At 33.2% G+C, this 22,581-nt stretch overlaps 10 protein-coding genes across 10 annotated transcripts, besides 2 other annotated features; 6 read left to right on the top strand and 4 right to left on the bottom strand.

Moving 5' to 3' along the window:
* Window positions 1-2,856: part of a mobile genetic element that runs on past the window's edge.
* On the bottom strand, window positions 655-2,103 carry TVAGG3_0803450 (MULE transposase domain-containing protein; the record flags this gene model as incomplete). Its single annotated transcript, XM_001320298.2, has 1 exon — window positions 655-2,103. One exon carries the CDS (start codon window positions 2,101-2,103, stop codon window positions 655-657), a length of 1,449 nt encoding a protein of 482 aa, XP_001320333.2.
* A 270-nt stretch (window positions 2,857-3,126) lies between the features above and the next one.
* On the top strand, window positions 3,127-3,950 carry TVAGG3_0803430 (RNA polymerase II transcription regulator recruiting protein; the record flags this gene model as incomplete). The annotated part of the gene is made up of 1 exon (XM_001320299.1): window positions 3,133-3,621. One exon carries the CDS (start codon window positions 3,133-3,135, stop codon window positions 3,619-3,621), a length of 489 nt encoding a protein of 162 aa, XP_001320334.1.
* A 116-nt stretch (window positions 3,951-4,066) lies between these two features.
* TVAGG3_0803420 (bifunctional inhibitor/lipid-transfer protein/seed storage 2s albumin superfamily protein family) lies at window positions 4,067-9,936 on the top strand (the record flags this gene model as incomplete). The annotated part of the gene is made up of 1 exon (XM_001320300.1): window positions 4,452-9,911. The coding sequence occupies one exon, from the start codon at window positions 4,452-4,454 to the stop codon at window positions 9,909-9,911; it is 5,460 nt and encodes a 1,819-aa protein (XP_001320335.1).
* A 173-nt stretch (window positions 9,937-10,109) lies between these two features.
* TVAGG3_0803410 (Chain A Triosephosphate isomerase) lies at window positions 10,110-10,903 on the top strand (the record flags this gene model as incomplete). The annotated part of the gene is made up of 1 exon (XM_001320301.2): window positions 10,120-10,878. The coding sequence occupies one exon, from the start codon at window positions 10,120-10,122 to the stop codon at window positions 10,876-10,878; it is 759 nt and encodes a 252-aa protein (XP_001320336.1).
* A 313-nt stretch (window positions 10,904-11,216) lies between these two features.
* TVAGG3_0803400 (uncharacterized protein) lies at window positions 11,217-11,762 on the bottom strand (the record flags this gene model as incomplete). Its single annotated transcript, XM_001320302.1, has 1 exon — window positions 11,217-11,762. The coding sequence occupies one exon, from the start codon at window positions 11,760-11,762 to the stop codon at window positions 11,217-11,219; it is 546 nt and encodes a 181-aa protein (XP_001320337.1).
* Window positions 11,763-11,773: 11 nt separating this feature from the next.
* TVAGG3_0803390 (protein transport) lies at window positions 11,774-13,418 on the top strand (the record flags this gene model as incomplete). Its single annotated transcript, XM_001320303.1, has 1 exon — window positions 11,795-13,327. One exon carries the CDS (start codon window positions 11,795-11,797, stop codon window positions 13,325-13,327), a length of 1,533 nt encoding a protein of 510 aa, XP_001320338.1.
* A 70-nt stretch (window positions 13,419-13,488) lies between these two features.
* TVAGG3_0803380 (uncharacterized protein) lies at window positions 13,489-15,214 on the bottom strand (the record flags this gene model as incomplete). Its single annotated transcript, XM_001320304.1, has 1 exon — window positions 13,874-15,214. The coding sequence occupies one exon, from the start codon at window positions 15,212-15,214 to the stop codon at window positions 13,874-13,876; it is 1,341 nt and encodes a 446-aa protein (XP_001320339.1).
* A 113-nt stretch (window positions 15,215-15,327) lies between these two features.
* Window positions 15,328-17,960, top strand: TVAGG3_0803370 (uncharacterized protein; the record flags this gene model as incomplete). Its single annotated transcript, XM_001320305.1, has 1 exon — window positions 15,407-17,854. The coding sequence occupies one exon, from the start codon at window positions 15,407-15,409 to the stop codon at window positions 17,852-17,854; it is 2,448 nt and encodes an 815-aa protein (XP_001320340.1).
* Window positions 17,961-18,039: 79 nt separating this feature from the next.
* Window positions 18,040-19,673, bottom strand: TVAGG3_0803360 (N-terminal peptidyl-glutamic acid acetylation; the record flags this gene model as incomplete). Its single annotated transcript, XM_001320306.2, has 1 exon — window positions 18,499-19,056. One exon carries the CDS (start codon window positions 19,054-19,056, stop codon window positions 18,499-18,501), a length of 558 nt encoding a protein of 185 aa, XP_001320341.1.
* Window positions 19,674-19,825: 152 nt separating this feature from the next.
* Window positions 19,826-20,847, top strand: TVAGG3_0803350 (uncharacterized protein; the record flags this gene model as incomplete). Its single annotated transcript, XM_001320307.2, has 1 exon — window positions 19,826-20,143. One exon carries the CDS (start codon window positions 19,826-19,828, stop codon window positions 20,141-20,143), a length of 318 nt encoding a protein of 105 aa, XP_001320342.1.
* Window positions 20,848-21,089: 242 nt separating this feature from the next.
* Window positions 21,090-22,507: a mobile genetic element.
* Window positions 22,508-22,581: the final 74 nt, after the last annotated feature.

Here is a 22,581-nt window from a genome sequence, read left to right as displayed (position 1 = left end):
GACAAAAAGAACAAATTCGAAAAATAATTGTATGAAATTACGAAACTAAGTCGCGAGCGAAGTGAGCGGCTGACGAAAAGAACAGATTCGAAAAAAGATTGTACGAAATTACGAAACTAAGCCAGCGTAGTAAGCGGCTGACGAAAAGAACAAATTCGAAAAAAGATTGTATGAAATTACGAAACTGAGCCGCTCGCTTCGCTCGCGGCTTAAGTAAACAACATATTTCAGATTATCGATACTAAATTTTTTTTAATTTTATTACATTTTTTTTAAGCTTCTTAACTTAAATTATGGAATGTCTCAAAGACAAAAGTAGCATACAGCATGTAAAGCTAAAGAAAGATAATCATAATTAATACCTTAATTTTTAATATTACGCATTTTTAGGTGCAAAATTTAAAAACATTCTAATACAATAGAGCAGTTTCCAAAAGTAGCATACAGCATGCAAAGCTAAAGAAAGATAATCATAATTAATACCTTTAAAGTTTAAAATCTTGATTTTTTTTAAATCAAATATTTATAACTTTAATACATACAGCTTAAACCTTATACTTGTTTTCTCTTGTGAGAAAGCAATCTTACAAAGCTAACAATCCTAAAAAATAAAGAATTAAAATTTAATAATTTAATCTAAAATTACAATCAAAATTAAATAAAATGAGTTCTTTGTAATAATACTTTCAAGGTAGGATATATTTTAGTGGGATCTATTGAGTCATCACTAACAGCATTGAGCAATCTATTGAGCATTGAAATACTCTCGATTTTTCTTTGTCTTTTTACATGAATTTCTGCGTTAGTTGCTTTTTCCATGATCCTAATGACACGGTCATCTGCTGGATTTTGATCAATTTTGAGTTTGATAACGAAAGATGGTATCACTTTTGTATAAATTTCTATAATAACATCATCAATTCTGAGATTTTTTCGATCAGGAAAATAGTCATGTTTGAGTGTTCTAAAATGAGCTTCGGCAATATTGTTAGTTGCGTCGCCTTCACGCCTGTCACGAGCAATCCATCTTGATATGTTGTAACGCCATTGTCTGTTAAAGTATTGAGATGCTGTTGGATCTGTGTCGAGCAACTCCAGAACTTGATCATAGGCAGCATTTGCTTCTTCCCCATGTTCTGCATCTAATTTGAAGACTAAATCCTTCATCAAATTATAGAATTGTTCAAATTTTTCTTGAGAAGAAAACTTATTTGATTTGCGAAGAATTGCACGAAGAACATGTACTCCGCACCAAAGTATTTGAGCTTGTGGAATGCTTTCTTCTATTGCTTGAGCTATCTGTGGAGCACAGTCCATGCTAATGTATTCTGGCTCAATTGTTACCCATCTGAGATAGGCGCACACGCAAACTTGAATGTTTTGATAAGTGTCTGGTTGACAAAAGAAATATAAAAAAGGGAAAATGTGAAAATCTTTGATTTTGCCAGTAAATGCATACAATGGAATGTTTGATCGCAACAATTTATAGGTGCTGTCTATATGAAATGTCTTGATACTATGCGCATAAGCTTTGCCTTCAAAAGGCGCGTAATAGAAACACATATTATTGTCTGAGACTTCAAATGCAATGAGATCATCTGGAGATTCTTCTTGTACTGTCTGAACAAAGATTTGCAATGACACAACATCGTCAGGAGAATATCTAGTTTGAAGAGCATGTATTCTCTCTGCAAATCGTTTGATTGCACGTGGTTTTTGAGCGTACATCTCTGGAATGGACGGACCTGTAAGAGGAATTTCAAGATCTTTGAATGCATTTAGCTGTGCTATCGCTCTTTGATTGTCATCTGTTTGGAAGTAATGTTCTAAATATTTGCGATAAAAGACAGACGAATATTGACTTTTGTCATTTGGGGCGGAATGATCATGTTCTTCAACTATTTTGATTAGTTTGTATTTATTTTGATCCAAGATTGCAACATTAAAATGTGCAGGACATTTTGGATATTTGCAGTGGAATGAAATCTGAGATCTTTCTTTCCTGACACGTTCACAATATCCATACTGTGCTTGTATTTCTTGTTTAACTCCAAATTTACAAAGATCCATAACAGTAAAGATAGTTTCTTCTTCTAATTCCATTTGAAATTGAAATGAAAATTAAAAATTCAGAAATTTGAATAGATTTGGTCTGTAATTAAATGAGAATAGCAGTTTGTTCGTCATTGTTTGAGGCAAGAGTATTATAGGAATATTATATGATGAATTTGAGTTGCATATAAAGAGTGCAAAAGGATAAAGAGAGAAATTTTGTTAGATTAAATTATTAAATTTTAATTCTTTATTTTTTAGGATTGTTAGCTTTGTAAGATTGCTTTCTCACAAGAGAAAACAAGTATAAGGTTTAAGCTGTATGTATTAAAGTTATAAATATTTGATTTAAAAAAAATCAAGATTTTAAACTTTAAAGGTATTAATTATGATTATCTTTCTTTAGCTTTGCATGCTGTATGCTACTTTTGGAAACTGCTCTATTGTATTAGAATGTTTTTAAATTTTGCACCTAAAAATGCGTAATATTAAAAATTAAGGTATTAATTATGATTATCTTTCTTTAGCTTTGCATGCTGTATGCTACTTTTGGAAACTGCTCTATTGTATTAGAATGTTTTTAAATTTTGCACCTAAAAATGCGTAATATTAAAAATTAAGGTATTAATTATGATTATCTTTCTTTAGCTTTGCATGCTGTATGCTACTTTTGTCTTTGAGGACATTCCATGATTTAAGTTAAGAAGCTAAATTCTGAAGTTTACATGATCCTCTCGTGTGCACCCTTAAAAAATGCAAAAAAAATTGAATACTTTACTGGCTGGGCAAATTTGTCGCCGCCCCTAAAATTTTATAATAAAATATTGCATCATTCTTTGAAAATAATTCTAGTCAACAAATAAAGAAAATTGTATTAAAATTTATTGAAATCAAACCTATTACTTTTTTAAAAGAACCTGTCATATTACTCCCACAAAATTTTGTGAGAAGGTTCTTAAAAAATCATTACTATGTATAATGTCTCAATCTTATATTCATATATGTTGGGGAAACCCGTATAAATTGAATAGTATCTCAATTTTCAAAGAAGAATTTAATTTTTTCTTGCTGCGAGGAAAAATGACTATGAAGAGTGGAAAATCCTCGCGGCAGATGTTCACCCCTGAAGAAGATATGCGTTTGAAAAATATTATTACTGAATACCAATCTAACAACAAGATTTTAGACTGGAATCAAATTTCTATGCAAATGGGGACAAAAAACGCCCGACAGTGTAAAGATAGATGGATTTACTATCTAGATGATAATGTTGACAGATCTCCATTTACACCATATGAAAATTATATGCTTTTATGGTCAATCAATAAACTTGGTAAAAAATGGACTCAAATATCACAATTATTTCCAAAAAGAACAGATGTATCAATTAAAGCACAATATAAAAAATTAATTAGAAGAGATGCAACTCTCGAAAATGTTTTTAAAATAAGTAATGCAAAATACTACAAACATCCAAAGAAAAAAGAAGAGCTTCCAAAACAAGAACATCAAGAAGATATTCAAGCCCAAAAATCGGTTGATATTATTGAACCAGAGATTGATGATTAATTAAAATTTATCATATGTTTGTTTTCTAAATCGCAAAATTATGTTATAATATATTATTTACTATTGATTGTTTTTTAATCGTTCATATTTATGAATATTCTACGATTTTATTTTTATTTAATTAGATTTCAATATAATTTCAATAAATTTCCTTTTCTTAGTTTTTCTACTGATTCTTTATTTCATCTGACTATCTATATTATCAACAAACACAAATTTGAATTGTTAATACCACAGAATGAGTTTTATTTCCACATAATTTCCACAACTTGTTAAGAAACATATTTTGGGGAAACAATCTTAATATTCGCCACATAATGAGATATAATATATTACAAATAAAAAATTACTGCCTATATAATCGGATTATTGAATCACAGTTTATAGATATTCAATGAAATTTAAGCGCACTTAGAATTAGGTTATGTAATATGAAAGGAGATATTTGCAATTACAGGATTTCTATAGAATTTCACCTAATTCAAAGTAATTGACTTAGAAAAGTAAAACAATTATGAAATATAAGATCTAAAATAGAGGAACAATATCAAAGGTCGATAAAGCAATTAGCTCTTCCAAAACTTCTGTAAAATAAGTAGTTCGTCAAATAATATAGTGGATATGGACGATTGTAGCTCATAAGAATAATATAGAGTAACAACGTTTAACTCACACAAAATGCCGATGCGCCAGCATTCCGCTATCTTCCATCAGAAGAAGGTATTGTAGATATCGAGGGGCGTTTTAACGCAGATATTTCATTACCCGATAACACTGGCTTCGAAAATATCAACAGAGTTAATAACGAATACTTTGCATGCTCTGTTACGATGAACAAAGCAACATTCTCAGGTTGTTATGCGTTCGGCTCTGGACTTGCTGTTGGTACAGGAGGTGGTATCTTCCTTTCAGTATCAATGGGTGTCCTCAAGAATACTAAATTTCTAAACAACCAAGCAACAACAGGAGGTGGTATCGGTTCCATTGCAAGCCATCTTTTCCTCGAGAATACCGATTATACCTATAAATTCGAAGGCAATAAGGCATATACATATGGTGGTGCTCTTTACTTCCAATCCATTCCAAGCACTGATGCAAAAGAGTCTCCAGTTTGCCAACTCCGTATTTACACAGTATTATTTACCAAAAACGTAGCCGAACAGACTGGTGGTGCTATTTCTCTCATTTCAGATACCGATGCTTACATTGAAAACACACTTTTCCAATATAATAAAGCTGGTGACCAAGATGGTGCCCTTTACGTTGTTAACTCAGACCTCAAGATCTTTAAATCCGGTGTACTTGCAAATCAAGCAGGCTTAAATATTGCATCTTCTTCTGCCGAAAAGATCATGAACATGGAAACCACTGTTGCCCTTAGATTCAGAGGTCGTGGATGCGGTGGTATCGCATTCGTATCAACATTGAAGCAGCACCAACTTATTACCCAACAAAACTGCTTTTATAGAAATAAGATGTACAAAGGATTGACGAAAGCAATCGGATCTACTTCGGGTTCTGCTGCAGGTAATGACTACATGCTTGAAGATAAAGTTTACTGGCAATCATACCAAGATGTAGTTGAAAATCCAACTACATGTTATGCATATATTGGCAATACTGATAACTTTAAGAAACAGATTTACCAACAACTTAACTATGATACCAACCCAGAACTTGCTAACCAAAAATTCTGTCCTAAGAACGATCTTGCAGAAAGCACTGTTTCTGCCCTTACTACAACTGATCCTGCATTTGCCAGAGTATCTAATAATCCAGGCGCTCAGGCAACAAGTTCTGTCACCGATCCAACAGCATTTGTTTATGTTGCTACTCCAATCACACGCCTTCCTTATGCTACAACATCATCATGGAAGACATATCCAACATCAAATGTTAAGGTTTGGACAAAGAAATCTACATTCACTGTAGCTGCAACTTTCTTCAGAACACCATTCTCAACAGCTCATTCCACACCATTTAAGACAGTACATTCAACACCACACTCGACCGCTCATAAAACACCATTCAAGACAGTCTTTGACACACCTATTATAACAAGAACACCTCTTCCAACAGCACAAACTCCAAGTCCATCAGATAACCCACTTATCACAGATACTACAAATTATCTCACATACTCATATGTTTTACCTGCAACAAAATTCCTCACACTCGCTTCTACAACTACGAGTATTACAGATACAATCACAACAGTTTTCACATATACTTCGACAGCTATCAGAACTTATAAGGATAACACTGTTAAAATTGTTTACGACAAATCTATCACAACAATCGCTACAAATCTTGCTGCTAAAGCAGATTATACACTTTACTATCCATCATTTACACAAGTTAGTACAGTTACTTACACCTCATCTCATGTCAGCGATTCAGACACATTTATTAGATATATGGCGTTAACTACTAATGCTAAAGGCATTTCTTCTATTACGTTTACCAAAATTGCTGACTCTACTATTACATCCGGTCCAGACTTCAGTACTAATGAGGTTATTTATGTTTACAGTCTAATCAAAAATACAAACACAATTACGTTTACTAAAGATGGTGAAACCGCTGTTAAACTCACAATTACTAATAGTATTTACACTCTTTCTGGTAGTAAAAGCTTTGCTGCAAATCAATACTATACTATAACAGGCAGCGCCGGCGCATCCTATTACACACTTACATACACAACCACAACTTATACAAAGTCCACATTTACAGCTATGGATATTCCAGTTGGAACAAATGTAGAACAGAAATACACTGTCGCTAATATGGAAGAACAGCCAACTAGTACAGAAAAATCAACATTGGTTCCTATTACAAAAATAACAACATTCTCAGGAATCAGTTACTTCTCAGGATATACAAAAGCTACAGAGGATACATACACAATCATTTATTATCCAGCAATTACAAACTATTACACAGTGATTGCATTAGCAAGTGATAAAACTACTTATACATACACAGCTGTTACGACATTTGCTCAAACATTCTCATTTGTTCCTTCTAACAGCTTATTTGTTTCATACATCTCAATTTACACAACTTGGAATTCTGAAACAATTACATATGAAAACAGAAAGATCAATACAATCACGGGTACAAATGTTTACAAACTTACTGATGTTGCTTCTGAATATTTCTCGATCACTCAGAGCCTCAGTTATACAGTTATCAATTCATATCTCACCACATCAACAGCTAGTCTCCCAACTGCTGTTACATTTAATAGTGCTTCGGTCACATGGACGTCTACTTTCTATCTTCCACCCGGAGGAAACAGCCAAAGCGTCGTTTACACATTTACACAAGTTGTGTTAGGAAAAATAGTTGCATCAACAATCCTTCACACTGCAAGCCTTTCATTTGCAGGTATTGCAACCTCATATAATACAAATACTCTTGTTGCATCATCCACGACAATTAAATCTCTCACATACACAATTTCTGAATATGCTTCCTCATTAACACCAGATCCATTGGTATCCATTTCTACAAATCCTTTCAGCAACATTCTTTACATGCAAACATTTGTCCCATCCCTTACATTCGCCAACACTAATACAGTTACACAGAAAATCACAGATCAATTCTCAACATCATTCGCATCACAAGTTTTGACTAATGTATGGATGACATCAATGATCTTTAAGTCAACATTCTTAGAGAATGGCCAATATGTATTTACCGAGACAAATACAATCACTAAATCAATAACATCCCTCATAGGAAATGTTATTATTTCAACAGTAATTAATGCACCATTCCAAGGAAAGACAGAGTTCATTACTCCAAGTGGTGCAACATCAACAATTGTAAAGAATTACGCTGTATCAACATCAATAACCCACACAAGTGCCATTACAATTAAATCTGGACCTTCAACTTCATTAACAACATACTTCACAGTATTATCAAGTACAGTAACTACTTACACACTTTCAACTTACAAATCCTTAAATACATACACTATCGTTAAATTCCCAATTTCTGTATTTGATGGCGGAATTAAAGTTATTGATACATTAACAGCTACTCAAACTTCGACACTCGTTGCAAGCACATTCACAACAACAGCTTATATTGCTGAACCTACGACACTATTCTATGTTTCGACATATGACATTGCTGCTACTTCATATGCTACTTATACTCCGACTGATTCTACAGTTTACACTATATTCTCAACTAACTATGTATCAGTATCAACCACAATCATCCCTCCACCTGCAACAACGAATGAACTTCTCGGTGAGACATCTGTAGTAGTTCCGGTTTTCAAGAATACTAAAACAATGGTCCACTCACCAATCGAATCTTCTCTTGTTCTTGATCAAAGCACAATCTATAGTTACTCTGCAAAAACAGAAATTTACACTAGTACATACACAGTTGATGAACAGAACGACAAAAATGTATTTAAGTTCACTAAAGTCATAACATATACTGACGCATACACTATGTTTGATCCAGTTGATGGCAGTACAACGATTGCAAGTTATACATTTGTTGATAAAGAAATTGATACAAATACAGTAGTTATGGTCACTTCTAAAACAACGACGGAGATCAAGGTCTATTCATACACAACAACAACTCAGATGTCCACAATTACATCAGGAGTTATGGCAACAAATACATTTGCTTGGTCATCAACTCAAGTCTTAGCGCAAGGCGTTTTCGATATAACTACTTACTACGCACAAAACATTATTTATGTCACCCAAAAGGATGGGACATATTCAGGCATATGGACAGCTACACTTGTTCTCTCAACAACAAAGACAAAGGCAGTAACAGACATTTTCACAATTGTTCCTTCTGTAACTTTCACAGATCTCCCATACACATTCACAACGACATCTAAAGATACATTTATCTCTTACATTCTCGAAGGCTCTGCTATTCCACCGAGAACACCAGCTCCATCCCCAGATGCTACACCAAATCCAACCCTTTCACCAGGTAACACATGGGTTACAACCGAAACTTACACATCCACATTTACATATACCAATGTCACTCAATACAGTCCAAGCTTTGTTATTGTATTACCAGGAGAAAGTACAACTGTTTATACAACAACATATGTCCAATCATCCACATTCACTCATACCAAGGTTGGCGATGAGGATGTCGACACTTACACAAAGACAGATGTTCCAACACTTTCCAAGTCAACATATATCAACAATGGTAAAGACCTAACTGTTATTTCTGATATCACTACAGTATATACTCAACAGTCAACAAGTACATTCTCAGCTACATCAACCGTCACTCCAAGTAAGTCAGCTGATGCTTCATTCTCTAAAACACAAACAGAAACTCCATCGTCAACAGTCGTTGATACAAGCGTTACATCAATTACAGTCACATGGACATCAGTCACTTCCACAACAACAGTTGTTCCAACAATTACAAGTGTTCCATCAAGTATTTACACCGTTATCATTTTGCCAGATGGAAGTAGTTCAACAACATACACAAATACTTTGACTCAGTCGATCACTAACACAACAATCGTGTTAACTGAGGGCAACACAGAGTTACCATCAACAACAGTAACATTGGTAACTAGCACTTTGACAGAGACAAAGCAGATTGGTGAAACAATTACAGTCAGCTATCTTCCAGTTCCAACAAAGTCTCCATTGCCTACACATTCACCACTTCCACCAAGAACACCAATTCCAACAAGATCAGTTGTTCCAACACCATCAAATGTCCCTCATGCTACACTCGTCAGCGATATTTCAGGAGAAGTCACATATTCAAAGACAATGACAGAGACATACTCTTCAACACAGACCGAATCCGTAACAATGGTTGTCACTAAAACAACAATTGAGATTACTGGAGTGAAGAAGGAAACTACTTTGTCATATGCTTCAAAGATAGTAGTTGATACTTCAACACTTGTTGTCTCAGAAACATCAGTTGCATCACAGGTTTCAACTCAACAATCAAAGAAGAAGAACATCCTTCCAATCATCATCGGTGCTGCTATCGGTGGCCTCCTTCTTATTATCATCATCGCTCTTGTTGCTTACATATTACTCCGTAAGGGCGATGCTTCAACAGATTCTTGCGTCGAAATGGCTGAAGAAACAGTTCTTCAGATCCCTGACTCTTCAACAACAGCTCCTCTCACCAATGATAACCCACTCTGGACCACATCAGTTCTTGGTGACACAGATGATCCATTCAATAATGACTTCGAAGAAGACCACGCTGAAGGCTTCTTCACAATCCGCGGACAAGGCTGAAATTACGAGTAAACTTAAAAAATTGAATAGGCAAATTTGTATACAAATTCAAATTTGGCCTCATTAATTTTTTTAAATTAAGATTTAGATTTTTTTAATGTTTGTTTGATATTGAATTCCGATGAAACGATAATTTTGATATTCAATTTTTTTATTTTGAGAAGTTATCCGACCATTTAAGTTTTATTTCACTTTTTTGAAAACAAAGATGAGAACATTCTTTGTCGGAGGCAACTGGAAGGCTAATCCAAAGACAGTCGAAGAGGCTGAGAAGCTTATCGAAATGCTCAATGGCGCCAAGGTTGAGGGCAACGTTGAAGTTGTTGTTGCTGCCCCATTCATCTTCCTCCCAACACTCCAGCAGAAACTCCGCAAGGACTGGAAGGTCAGTGCTGAGAACGTCTTCACAAAGCCAAACGGTGCTTTCACAGGTGAAGTTACAGTTCCAATGATCAAGTCATTCGGCATCGAGTGGACAATCCTCGGCCACTCCGAGCGCCGTGACATCCTCAAGGAAGATGATGAATTCCTTGCTGCCAAGGCCAAGTTCGCCCTTGAGAACGGCATGAAGATCATCTACTGCTGCGGTGAGCACCTTTCTGAACGCGAAGCCGGCAAGGCCTCCGAGTTCGTCTCTGCTCAGATCGAGAAGATGATCCCAGCTATCCCAGCCGGCAAGTGGGACGATGTTGTCATCGCTTACGAACCAATCTGGGCTATCGGCACAGGCAAGGTTGCTTCCACACAGGATGCTCAGGAAATGTGCAAGGTTATCCGTGACATCCTTGCTGCTAAGGTTGGCGCTGATATCGCTAACAAGGTCCGCATTCTCTACGGCGGTTCCGTCAAGCCAAACAACTGCAACGAGCTCGCTGCCTGCCCAGATGTCGATGGCTTCCTCGTTGGTGGTGCTTCCCTCGAACCAGGTTTCATCAACATTGTCAACTCCAATGTCCACTCTAAGTAAATTCCTGCAGTTCTTTTCTCAATTCATTTTTACCAGTTACTACTTTTTTTTCTTATTTTATTTTTCAAAATCTTAATTTTTAATATTTACAGCTTTCATAAACCTAGGAACATCTTTTGAATTAAAGAACTGTTTGTTTCTATCTAATTTTTTGAAATTTTAATTATCCCATCCAGAAGGTTTGCATTCTTACCTACAAACATACTCTTTAAACCAGTAAATAACATTATAATATTATGATATCATATAACTTAATGAATCCAGATTCTACTTCTTCGTTTTATAAGAGTTTAATAATTTTTATGTAAAAAATTTTATTATTAAGAAATACAAACAGTTTAATGATTGGAATAGAGATACATAATAACAAACATTAGTAAAACGGCAATGAATAATAGAAGAAATAATTCTGTGATGTCTTTATCAGCTTTTCTGACTTTAGGTACTAACAGGTTCATGATTCTGTGGTTTTCGTATGCTAAAGATGATATTGATTCGAGTGAATTGATTTGATCATTTAGCGTTTTATCAATTTCTTTTGTTGTTTCTTTAAGATTTTCCAATATTCTTATATTTTCTTCAAAGTTTTGTTGGTCATCTGCTTCGTTAGGATTAAATTGGTTATCAGCCGCAAGCATATCGGAAAAATGCTGCTGTTGAGCTTCCATTACTTGGAAAAGTTTAATCGATTGCTCATCGTTAATGTTTCTAAGAACAGAAATGAGTGCTTTATTATGTTTAAACTTAGTTTGGATTTGGTCACTAATTTCAATGCATTTTGAGTTATTTTGCTTTTCGCGAGCGTCGATCCATTGCTCAACTAGATCATTTATCACCTTTATTTCTCGTGATGCAAGTTCTTTCGTTTGACTCGCACCATTCATCAAATTTGTCACTTTTTTCCAAAAGAATTTTAATGGCAACTTCAGAGGAAAATGCAAATGTTCAACAGATAGAAGAGAACAAACCTCAAGAAGTCCAAGAAAATACTCCAGAAACAACAAATAACGAATCTGAACAACCAAATCAGGAAAATAAAATCGAAAATACCGAAAACACTAATACCGAATCTCAACAAAATATAGAATCAGCAAAAAATACAGATCAACCTAAAAATGATGCAGAAACTCCAAAAGAAACACCTAAAAATGGTGAAGAGAAAGCAGCACCTCTTTATTGGCTCAGTAGAACAAGGAGTGAAGAATCTACTGATCCTGTTGATATGAGACCCGATTCTGAAGAGTGGACTAGTCAAGAACTTCATTTATTCATAGTTACAGATGCCGGAAAGCCAGTTTACTCTAGATATGGTACTGTTCAAAAGCTATCTCCTATCTTGTGCACATGCGTCGCTATTCTTGGTCACATGGAGTCATTGCACGAAGAATTAAATCATTTCAGAGCCGGATCACACACATTTGTTTTTCTTCCGAAATCTCCATTTGTTTTTATTGCAGTTTCAAAGTCATCTCTTCCTGTTTCTTACTTATTCAAACAATTAAACTTCTTATACAGCCTTTTCTTATCTCTCTTCTCCGAAAACTTAATCAATCAGTTATCAGCTCGTCCAGCCTGTGACTTCAGACAGATCGCAGAAGGTACAAGACCAGCTTGGGATGGCGTTGTCAATAATATGAGCGAAGACCCTGCATTTATTTTCGCTCCCTCTGTTCCAGTCTCTCATATGCGTCCAGAACAACGTGCAGCAGTCATTTCCCATTTCGATAAACTACCTTCTTGCAAATTATCGATGTTAATGTACAGGAATCGCGTTTTGGCCGTAGGAAAATGCTCATGCGATTCATTGTCTCTACGTTTGATCGTAGATCTCATGTGGACTCCTGCATTTCAGAACGGAGAATCGTGGACTCCCTTCTTTGCAAGGGATTCTACAGACGGCATGCACCATCTCTACATTAACAAGCATAAGAGCAGTGATTTTGCCCTTGTTATGCTTTGTTCCGACTCACCAAATCTTGGTGTCGCATATCACTCAGCTGCAACACATATTTTCGCGGAACTAGAGGAGAAATACATAGCAACACTCGAGAAACCTCTTGATTGGGAGCCAAAGGTCTTCTATTGCTGGGCATTACACTCAATAACTTACGGACAAGTTTACATAACAGATCCGATATCTCCGCACTTCAAAGGCCAGAAACCACAAGATTCCATCAAAAAGATGCAAGAACTCTCCAAACAATTAGCCAAATCTTGCGATATGGTCGAAACAAACGCAGTTGATGGAGAATACATGTTTAGAGATGAAAAGGAAGTCATTGTTGTCTACAAATGCTCAACTCATGAAATATACGCTGTTGCAAATTCAGCAGATTTGAAAGATTCTGAACTTTCGGCCAAACTCCAGGAATTGAAGAACTTCATCAATGCACACTTCAATGAACTCATTATTGTTGAAAGTAAGTTCCATATCAATAAGTTCACTTAAGATTTAATGTAAAAAATTCTGTTTTAGTGATTTTAATGTTTTTTATGGCGTAAAACATCCGTATATAACTATAATTTCTTATTTTTCCTAATATTTTAAATCATTTTTATAGAATTATCAAATTGGAAGAGAAAATGAAGAACCATAACCGCTGTTAAGAATGCAGCAGAAAACAATAGTATAAAAACAATCAAAATCCATATTTCACACGGAACAAAATATAATGATGCACATAAGATATGTTCTACAATCAAGCTTCTTAGCAGCTAAAATTCTAGATCTTACCAACCAAAGTACTCTTTCCTATGTAGATAATATCTTCGTATTCATGCTTAAATCTTGCTTAAACAAGCAATATTTCATCATAAATAATTACTTTGAAAAAATTTTTTTAACAAAAAGGTTAATAATCCATGATACCTAAGAGATCATAACTTAAACATGAGCCTAGTCACATGAATCAAGATCACCAGATTATAATTTCGAGAAGATTATTGCTTTTTAAAATGATTATACAAATAGTTTTATTATTAACAAAATGAAATGTTAGATATCAATATCAAAGCTCGTTCCGAAATTATCATCAAATCCATCATCAAACACATCAGATTTATTATCCTGTTCTTTACTTGCTGACTGCTTTTGATCCGATCTGTTTTTACTTGATTCTGCAGGACTAACATTTGGTGCATTGGCTTTGATGTCGCTTTCTTCCTTCTGGGCAGGACTAGACATGAAACCATCCAATGGATCATTAGCAAATACATCAATTCCATCATCTGTTGAATTATCTTCTACAAAAACGTCTTCTTTAGAAGGAGCTGGTTTTTCTTGCTGAATAGAGTTCTCAGCGAATACATCTTCAGATATCGACTTTTGTTCAACAGGTTGAGGCTTTTCTTTTTGGATTTTTGATGAATTTGCACTTGATTTGGACTTTTTCTCTGCAGGCTTACTTCCAAAGTCACCAAACAAGGCATCAGATGCCTCTTCTGATAAAGATACTTTCTTTTTATCGGAACTTTTCGTCTTTTCTGAATTTGAATCTGATTTTTTAGTTTCTTTTGGTGGTGGATTCTGACTGGCATTAGATTGCTTAGGAGTGGATGAAGATCTCTTGATCGGCTGCTCAACCTTTTGCTGCAATGGCGCAGATTTTTCCGAATTCGATCTATGAACAGAATTATCCTTGCGACGTGTATTCACTGGATCAACAATCATCGAATCATTGGAAACATCATTATCACACATACTATCATCGTAAATTGAGGAAGGATTGTTGCTATTTTGAGATGTTCTTCGAATTCCATCGAAATCTTGAAGATTAGAGTGATATGAAACCCTCGACGCCTGATTGCCATCATTTGAATTTCTAGTGTTTCTTGAATTTTTAGGAATTTGTGTTTGTTTTTGAACAGGTTTAACATTTTGGCTAAAAGCATTGGCTTGATTATCGTAATTGAAATCTGTTCTCGGATTGTATGTTGGCATTTGATAGATGTCTGGAGGTGGAAGGAAAAGTGCTGGGTCACCAGATCGGCATTTTAGCAATATTTCATCAGCTTCACGCTCAAGTCTGCGACCTCTTTCTTCAAGCTCTTGAAAACGAGATGTTTTTCCTGTATAATTTGTAGGCTGTCTTCTATATTGAGGAAATTGAACATACTGCTGCTTCGATGCTATTTTATTTTCAAGTAGACGTATTTTTTCTGAAAATTGTTCAATAGCCGCTTTATTTCTTGCTTGTTCTTGATATAATTGTGTTCTTAGAACTTGATTTCGAGATTTAAGCTTCGATCTCTCCTCCTGAAATACTTGATATTGCTCACGGATCTTTTCCTTGAGTTGCTTGTTTTGTGTTCTTAATGATTTTATTTCTTCATCCATTTTTTATAAAATAAATGTAAAATTTTGTGAAATTTTAAGACCACTATAACATGTATTTTATGATTCTTGTTTTCTTAAATTCAAAGACGTTTAACTGTCACTTTTATATCTCTCTGAAATTGAAGTCTTGTCATGAATGAAAAACCCGGCGTATTTATAGAACATGAAGGAGAAGCGCCTGAATTTTTTAATATGGATATCTCTTACCCAGTATTAGTTTCAGATTTAAAGGTTCTTGTAGGAAAATCTGTTAATTTTTCACCGAAAAATATAATTGTTAAAAATAAAGATAACAAAAAGATTTCAAATAATACTAAAATCGAAAATGCCGAAAGTAGTAATAAGTTAATCTTTACAATTCTAAATAAAAGCGATAATTCAAATAATTCAACAGAAAAAGAACAAGATTCTACATCAAAAGAGGAAAAAGAAAGATTTTTAATGAATTTAGGAATGCCTAAGAAAGCAGCTCAGCAACTATTACAATCTACAAACTATGATTTAGAAAAAGCAACGCAATTACGCAAAGCAAAAACACCAGCTAAAAGAGGAAGAAAGAAGAAAATAGTTAATTCAACAGAAAAACCACCGAATGAAGAGCTTGAAAAAGTTGATGTTCCAAGTTCAAAAGCTAAGAATCAAAAATCTCCGAAAAGCCCACAACATTCACAGCATCAATCAGAAAATGAAGAGACTAAATCAGATTCAACAAATAAATGGACTGAAGAGAATATAATTCGATTACTTACTTTATGTTCCGAAAGAACAGATTTAACAAATATTTCCGCCTGGCATGAAATAGCAGATAACTTTCCCTTCTGTACTGCAGCTGATTGCATTCGAATTTATATGGATGTTTTATCAAAACCTGAATTAGTCAATGATCCCAAATTCACTAACTTAACAGCCAACAATATCTTCAAATCAGTAGATTTTAATACAAAATTTACTCCAGATTCCGTTGAAAATTTCAATTTGATTTTATTACTTCAATATCTAAACGAAACAGACTCAAATATGAAATTCACACGTTTACAATTTCCTAAATACTCCGAAGGATATCTTTCTTATTTGATTTATTGGCTTGCTACGGCTTTTGACCAAAATTTAGTTCTTTGTTTAAATCCACAAGCGGCAAGGCTCTTCGAAGGACGCCAAAATGGAATTCCTCTGGAAAAAATCCAAGCAGAATATTTCAATAGCTTTACTTTGGAAGATGTTGAAAAAATTTCGGAAAAATTATTTGACCCAGAATCATTACCGCGCTTTGTAAATGCGTCAAAAGAATTTTACGAGTTTTACAAAGAATACGAGCCATGTTCAACCAACACTTACTCGGTAAAAAATTATTTGATTCCAGAATACATTCCTTATCTCATTGAAGACTATAAAATACACAAGAAACAACAGAAGAAGTCATACGCACCTAGCTTTTCTTGGAATTACAAGCTTGAACAAAAATTTCTTTACACTCTTTCGAAATGTTATCCAAACAACAATATGTTCAAAATTTTTGGCAGTGAGTATGGTATATTAACTGAAATGTGCTTTAAACAACACTTTGAATTCATTAAATCCGGATTTTCAGAAAATCATTTCAAGTATCTCACAATTCCACCGAATTTGAGCAAACACTTCAATGTTAAATTCAAGGTCATTAAAAATGAGATCAAAATGAAGAGTATTTTCGGAGATTTTTATCGATTAATCAACGATGAAAACGTTTGGGATGAATTATCATCAATTTACACAGATTTTGATCGATTTACAATAAGGTGCAACATATTAAGAGCCATAGAAAGCATTTTGAACGTAAATAATAATCATGATTACGATGTCCGCAAGCTTGAAGAGTTTTATGATAAAAATCCTTATATAGATAAGCGATTATACCGTCTCTATATCCATTTGAATCTGGATATTCATGAATTGGGGAGAATGAATCATAAAACACTTAATTCATTATTGAATTGGCTTGATTGCAGACTTTATGGTATTAGCGCACAATTACCAGTAGGAATTTCGATTGAATCAGCTAAAATCCTTTCAAATTATTACGGAAATGAAAAAAATTGTACTCATTTATGGGAAGATTTCATTTCTGCAATCAGTTCCATAGATTCTGGTTCTAGTATCCTTGAAATGCTTGTTAATTTGCTTCCTAACTACTCAAGAGATGTAGTTACCAAAGCATATCTAGTTTTCCTTGAAGATTTTAAACAAGACAGGATCAAATCCACAGTTTTACAGCCACATACATACTTTGTACTCAACAGTGAGATCAAAATGTTAAATACTCGAGCTAAATTAATCTCAGACATCCCACATTTCATTGAAAATCCAAATAAAAGCTCTGGAAGTACACCAGTCAGGTATACTAATTCTAATGGAACTCCAAGTTCGCAGCCAGTTTTTGCTGTTCCTTATCCAATGATTGATACAAGTAAAATGGGTCAAAAATATCCTCAAAGTCCAAACTTCAGCCAGACGCCAATGGCAAACCAGCCAAAGAACATCCCAAGGTTTGACATAGAGAAATACTTGAGAGATGTTGTAAATAAGAAGATAGCTCAGGCACAAAAAGAAAATGAAACTGTTAAAAAAGAAGAAAATAGTACCGAACAAAATCCTCCTCAATGAAAAAACAAAATATAATAATAAATGTTTATAAAAATTTTATTCTATAACATAGCTATTCTTTTTGTAAGTAAAACATATTCACTCTCAGTTTTACTATTGTTACAGAACATGAAAGTTAATTCTATTTTTAATGAAAGTTCATTCTATTTTGTATGAAAACTCACTCTATTACTCATGAAAGAAAGAACAAAACTAACTAAACAACATGATATATTGATGCGAAGATTAACATGTAAGTTATGATGAAAATAGCTATAGATAAAAATGCTTGCTGTCATATTTAGTTATACACCAAGATATTTTTATGCTTTGTAAACCAGTAGTTTAGGAAGTTATGGTCGGAACATATTCTGTGGGCTGAATAAATATCATTCGAAAGGAATATCAGAAATTATTTTACTATTCATACATTTTTGAAATTGAAACCAAATGCATATTATTTATATAAGCTGATTATTTCAGAGATATTATTTCATGTGCAAAATTTTAAAGTTATTTTTTGTTTCAAGGCTTATTTAACATAATTTGATTAAAAATTTAAAAGTAAAGTTGTTTTGTGATAGATGTATTTAATAAATTCTAATATATTTTCAAGAAAAAACAAATGATGAAAATTATAACATGAAAATTTTGTTTGGAACTACTTATTTCCTTCCTCTCCTTGATTTCTTTTGAAGTGTAGATTGTTTCTTCGCAGCTTCTTCTGCAAGTTCTTTTTCAGATTTTGGAAAAGTGTATTTCATTGACCATGCGTCTTCGCCATCAACATAATATCCTTTTTCCACTGCGATTCTAGCATACCCTAAAGTCTTCTCATAAAGTTGATGTCCAGCGCGATTTGTTTCTCTGACGTGTAGTTTAACAAATTCAGCTTTGTAACATTCGTGGCTTGATCTTTGTGATAAAATCATTAATTGTCTTCCAAGACCTAACTTTCTATAACCATTATATACAGCGACCGAAGTCATTAAAGCGTGAAGACCTTCATTTGTAGCCTTTCGGTAAGGTTCATCGTTCATTTTGCTAAGTACATATCCAAGAACATGATTTTGGGAATTAACAGCGCAATGAGAAGATGCAGGGAATGTTAAGTAATGATATAGCCAAAACCACATACCATAGTTTTCTGCGAGGCATGATAAATTTGTTTGCTGCATCTCTGGAAGGTCAGTTATCTTAATACGACGAATTGAGATCGGCATTTATTGAATAGCCACTTTTCGTTCATTTTTTCCCCAGAAGCGAAGACTTCTTTGTTATGAGCTTTTAATATTCATTCTGTTATTACAAATGACTTAGCTCTCATTAGGCCTAACATTGTAAGCAGCAAATACATATATCCTATTAAATTTATTCGCAATTGATTCGATAATTGCCTTTCTGTTTCTAAATTTGCTATTAAATAAAAAGAGACAAAATATCTTGTAATATCACATAGTAGACACATTTCATCTATATATTTCTCAAGAAAAATTTTATGAATTCTTCTTAACAAAGGTTTGACTTTTCGGCATGAATATCATTGCTACTGTCCATATTATCTTGACATTATCTTTATGATCTTACCATAATATTAAAGAATATTGAATAGAAATCACTAGTCATCAAGTTCTACTATCAGCTTTCAATCAGGTTGAGACAAGTAGTGATGCACTTTAGTAAGGATCATTTTTAACACCATGTGAAAATATTCAAATACGTAATCACATAAATGAGAACGTAGTCTATAAACCATATTACATACTTGATGTGAAATCCAATTATATTCAACTCGAGCCAATTTGCCATAGTTAAATCAAGTGCTCAACTTTTATCGGAGAAATCGAACGTAATGTCACTTTTCGAAAATCATTTTATCTGCATATACACAATATTCGATTTTACTAACTTCTAATATCAAAATGATTTTTCTGAAGTAGTACTGAAAAATTACATAAACTTTACAAAATTGTAAAATTTATTTATCAGAAAATGGGAGGCGATCAATGGCCTATTCCTCAGATTGAAGAATCACATGAGCTCTTCTGCGATGATGTAATGAGATGTACAACAAATGACAAGCTTTTCGAGAAGTATAACAATCTCTGCGATCAAGATCGCGAGACAATTAAAAATCATTTCCTCAACAATCAGAAATGCAGAATTCAGCATACATCGGGCTTCAAATTCAAGGGTGCCCAAGACCAATTAATCTATCTTGTTTATTCTGTTTACATTTTCAATGGTGATGATGAACGTCCACAGGGCAGAACAAGGAGAATGAGAATAACTCAACTTGATGTCAAATAAGGCGCTTAAAAATATATGTTTTTACTAAATTTTAATTATATTTTACGCTAACTTTTTTAATCAAAATATAATGACAGTTTCCGAATCAGATTCGTTTTAATCGAGAATGATATCTATAAGAAATAAAACTCAAATCACATCCTTAACTTCGATTTAATAATAAAATTTCAAATTTCATATTTAAATTATTGAAATGAATATTAATATGATGAAAAAGATCATTTGTATTGATTAAGATGATGGTCAATCTGGCTTAATATATATATTTCGAAAAAATTATTTAAGGGTGCACAAGGAGGATTACGGTTTTTTAATCCTCCTTTTTTTCGAAAAAAAATCCTTGTACTTTGGGTACTTCGAAATACGAAAAAAAGCGAAAAAATGAACATTGGTCCAAACACATTCCTTCATTAAGTACTTGCTTCCCTTTCATTCACAGCTTCTAAATTCAAAATTTATACCAAATTAAAAATATTATTTCGAATTTACAGCAATTAATTTCAAACAGATCAGTTATTTCATACACACTGCGTTCAGTTATTGTAAATTTCAAACCCACACTATGATTTTCGTTTTATTATTTGCGAAATTTCAAACAATTGTCTCCTACCTGTTTTGTTATATGATTTATATTCAAATATTACTAGATTGTTGTGTTACTAAACAAATAACTTTTAATTACTTTTTTTTTTATTCATTGGAAGAATGAAGATTTACCTTTCTCAATTTATGTACAAATTCATAATTTGAGGATTTTATGAGTTTTAGGAGAATTCGGCAGAAATAAGAAATATTATTTCAATTCCATCAATTTTTGCCAAAAATAATATAGAATATCTAATATATGCCATTTATATAATCTATCATATGATTTTGAAGACTAAATCACTACTTTTTAAAATTTTTTATCCTCCGAGTGCAGGTCATGGATTTTTTGGGCCTTTTTTAAGGCTTCTCTCCGACCAAACGGTCTGTATCAGCTTTCATTTCACATTCTTTCTGGAGACGGGGATTTTAATACCTCAAAAATAAAAAATTTCAAAAAAAATACAACTTGGGTTCTTTAAATGCTTGTTGGTCCGAAGACGCTGTTTTTGCTCAAGATTAAATTGCATTATCCAAAATTTGACCGAATGCATGTAACTCAAGTAGTATATTACGAAAATGCCTAGAGAATATATTCAAACCTATTAATTTATTTTGTATTCCGAAACCAATAAGACGTTACATTTTTAAAAATTATATTCAAAAGAATAGATGAAAAAATAAACAGTACCAATTCAAAAGAATGTTACAAACAAATATTTATTCAATATAAAAAGTATAATTACTTGAAATTAAATTTCAAATTTTTCAAATACTAATAAAGTTGGCCTATGATCTTCTAATTGAATGCTGCAAACAGATTCAAAATCTGTAATGTGAATATTTTTTGCATCATCTAGATATACAAATACATCTTCTTCATTATTTTCGAATCTAATATAAGGAACATAGTGATGCCCTATTTCGTATGATAAGCTATCTGGCATAAGGAATGCTATAATTTACTTTATTATGATTTTCTTAATTGATATAAAAACATTATTTGCCAAAACATTTATTATAGGCTTTTATGAATTTCATAATAGAAATTCAACTTGAAGAGGCAACTATCCCTATATCAGTTTAATCAAATTTAGACTTTTTTCTTATCAGTATATAATTTCATGATGATAAACTAAATTCTTTCAGAATAACAGGTGTTACATCGCAAAATACCTAATTGAAATCCTTTTAATCAAAAATTCATCAACAAAAAAGATTATCAAGTGAAAAACTTTTAATTGACCGTAAATTTGCATATCATACTTCCAATTAAAACATTTACAATCACTCTTTTTCAAATTCAAATTTGGATTTAAATAATGCCGGTTTTTTCATGCAAAATAAAAAAAAGAAGAGTGGATTATGCTTATTCAATTAATAAGGATTATGAATATAGCATCAGAGTTTTTAAAAAGTCACTTCACCACCCTTCGGAAACCTCGTACAAAATCGAAAAAATTTAGACCAAAATCTACTTTTTCGACATAAAATGTATGTAATTTAGAGGTGGGAGTAAGCGCAATGATGAACACATGAATAGTAGAATCATATTATCCAAAGTTGAAAAAAACTTGTTTTAGACGAAAAATGCGGAATAATTTCAAGTTCTTTTAAATTTAGGATTTTTTAAAAAATAACCTTTGTTATAATATCTGCAAAGGTCAAGCAATGATATCTTATAGGTAATACCCCATGAAACTGACTGCATGAGGAGTTTGGTACCTTAAGATCATGGAAAAATTGAGAGGATCAGTTCACATCGGAGAGAAGCCTTAAGGTCCTTGAAAAACGAGTTTTTTTGAAAATAATTTGTATTAATAGAATCATCATATATGTACCAATGATATGGT

The sequence above is a fragment of the Trichomonas vaginalis genome, chromosome VI (assembly GCF_026262505.1).
Source record: "Trichomonas vaginalis G3 chromosome VI, whole genome shotgun sequence".
NCBI lineage: Eukaryota > Parabasalia > Trichomonadida > Trichomonadidae > Trichomonas > Trichomonas vaginalis.
Note: the sequence above shows the minus strand (reverse complement) of the source record. Positions and strands in the feature narration are given on the sequence as shown.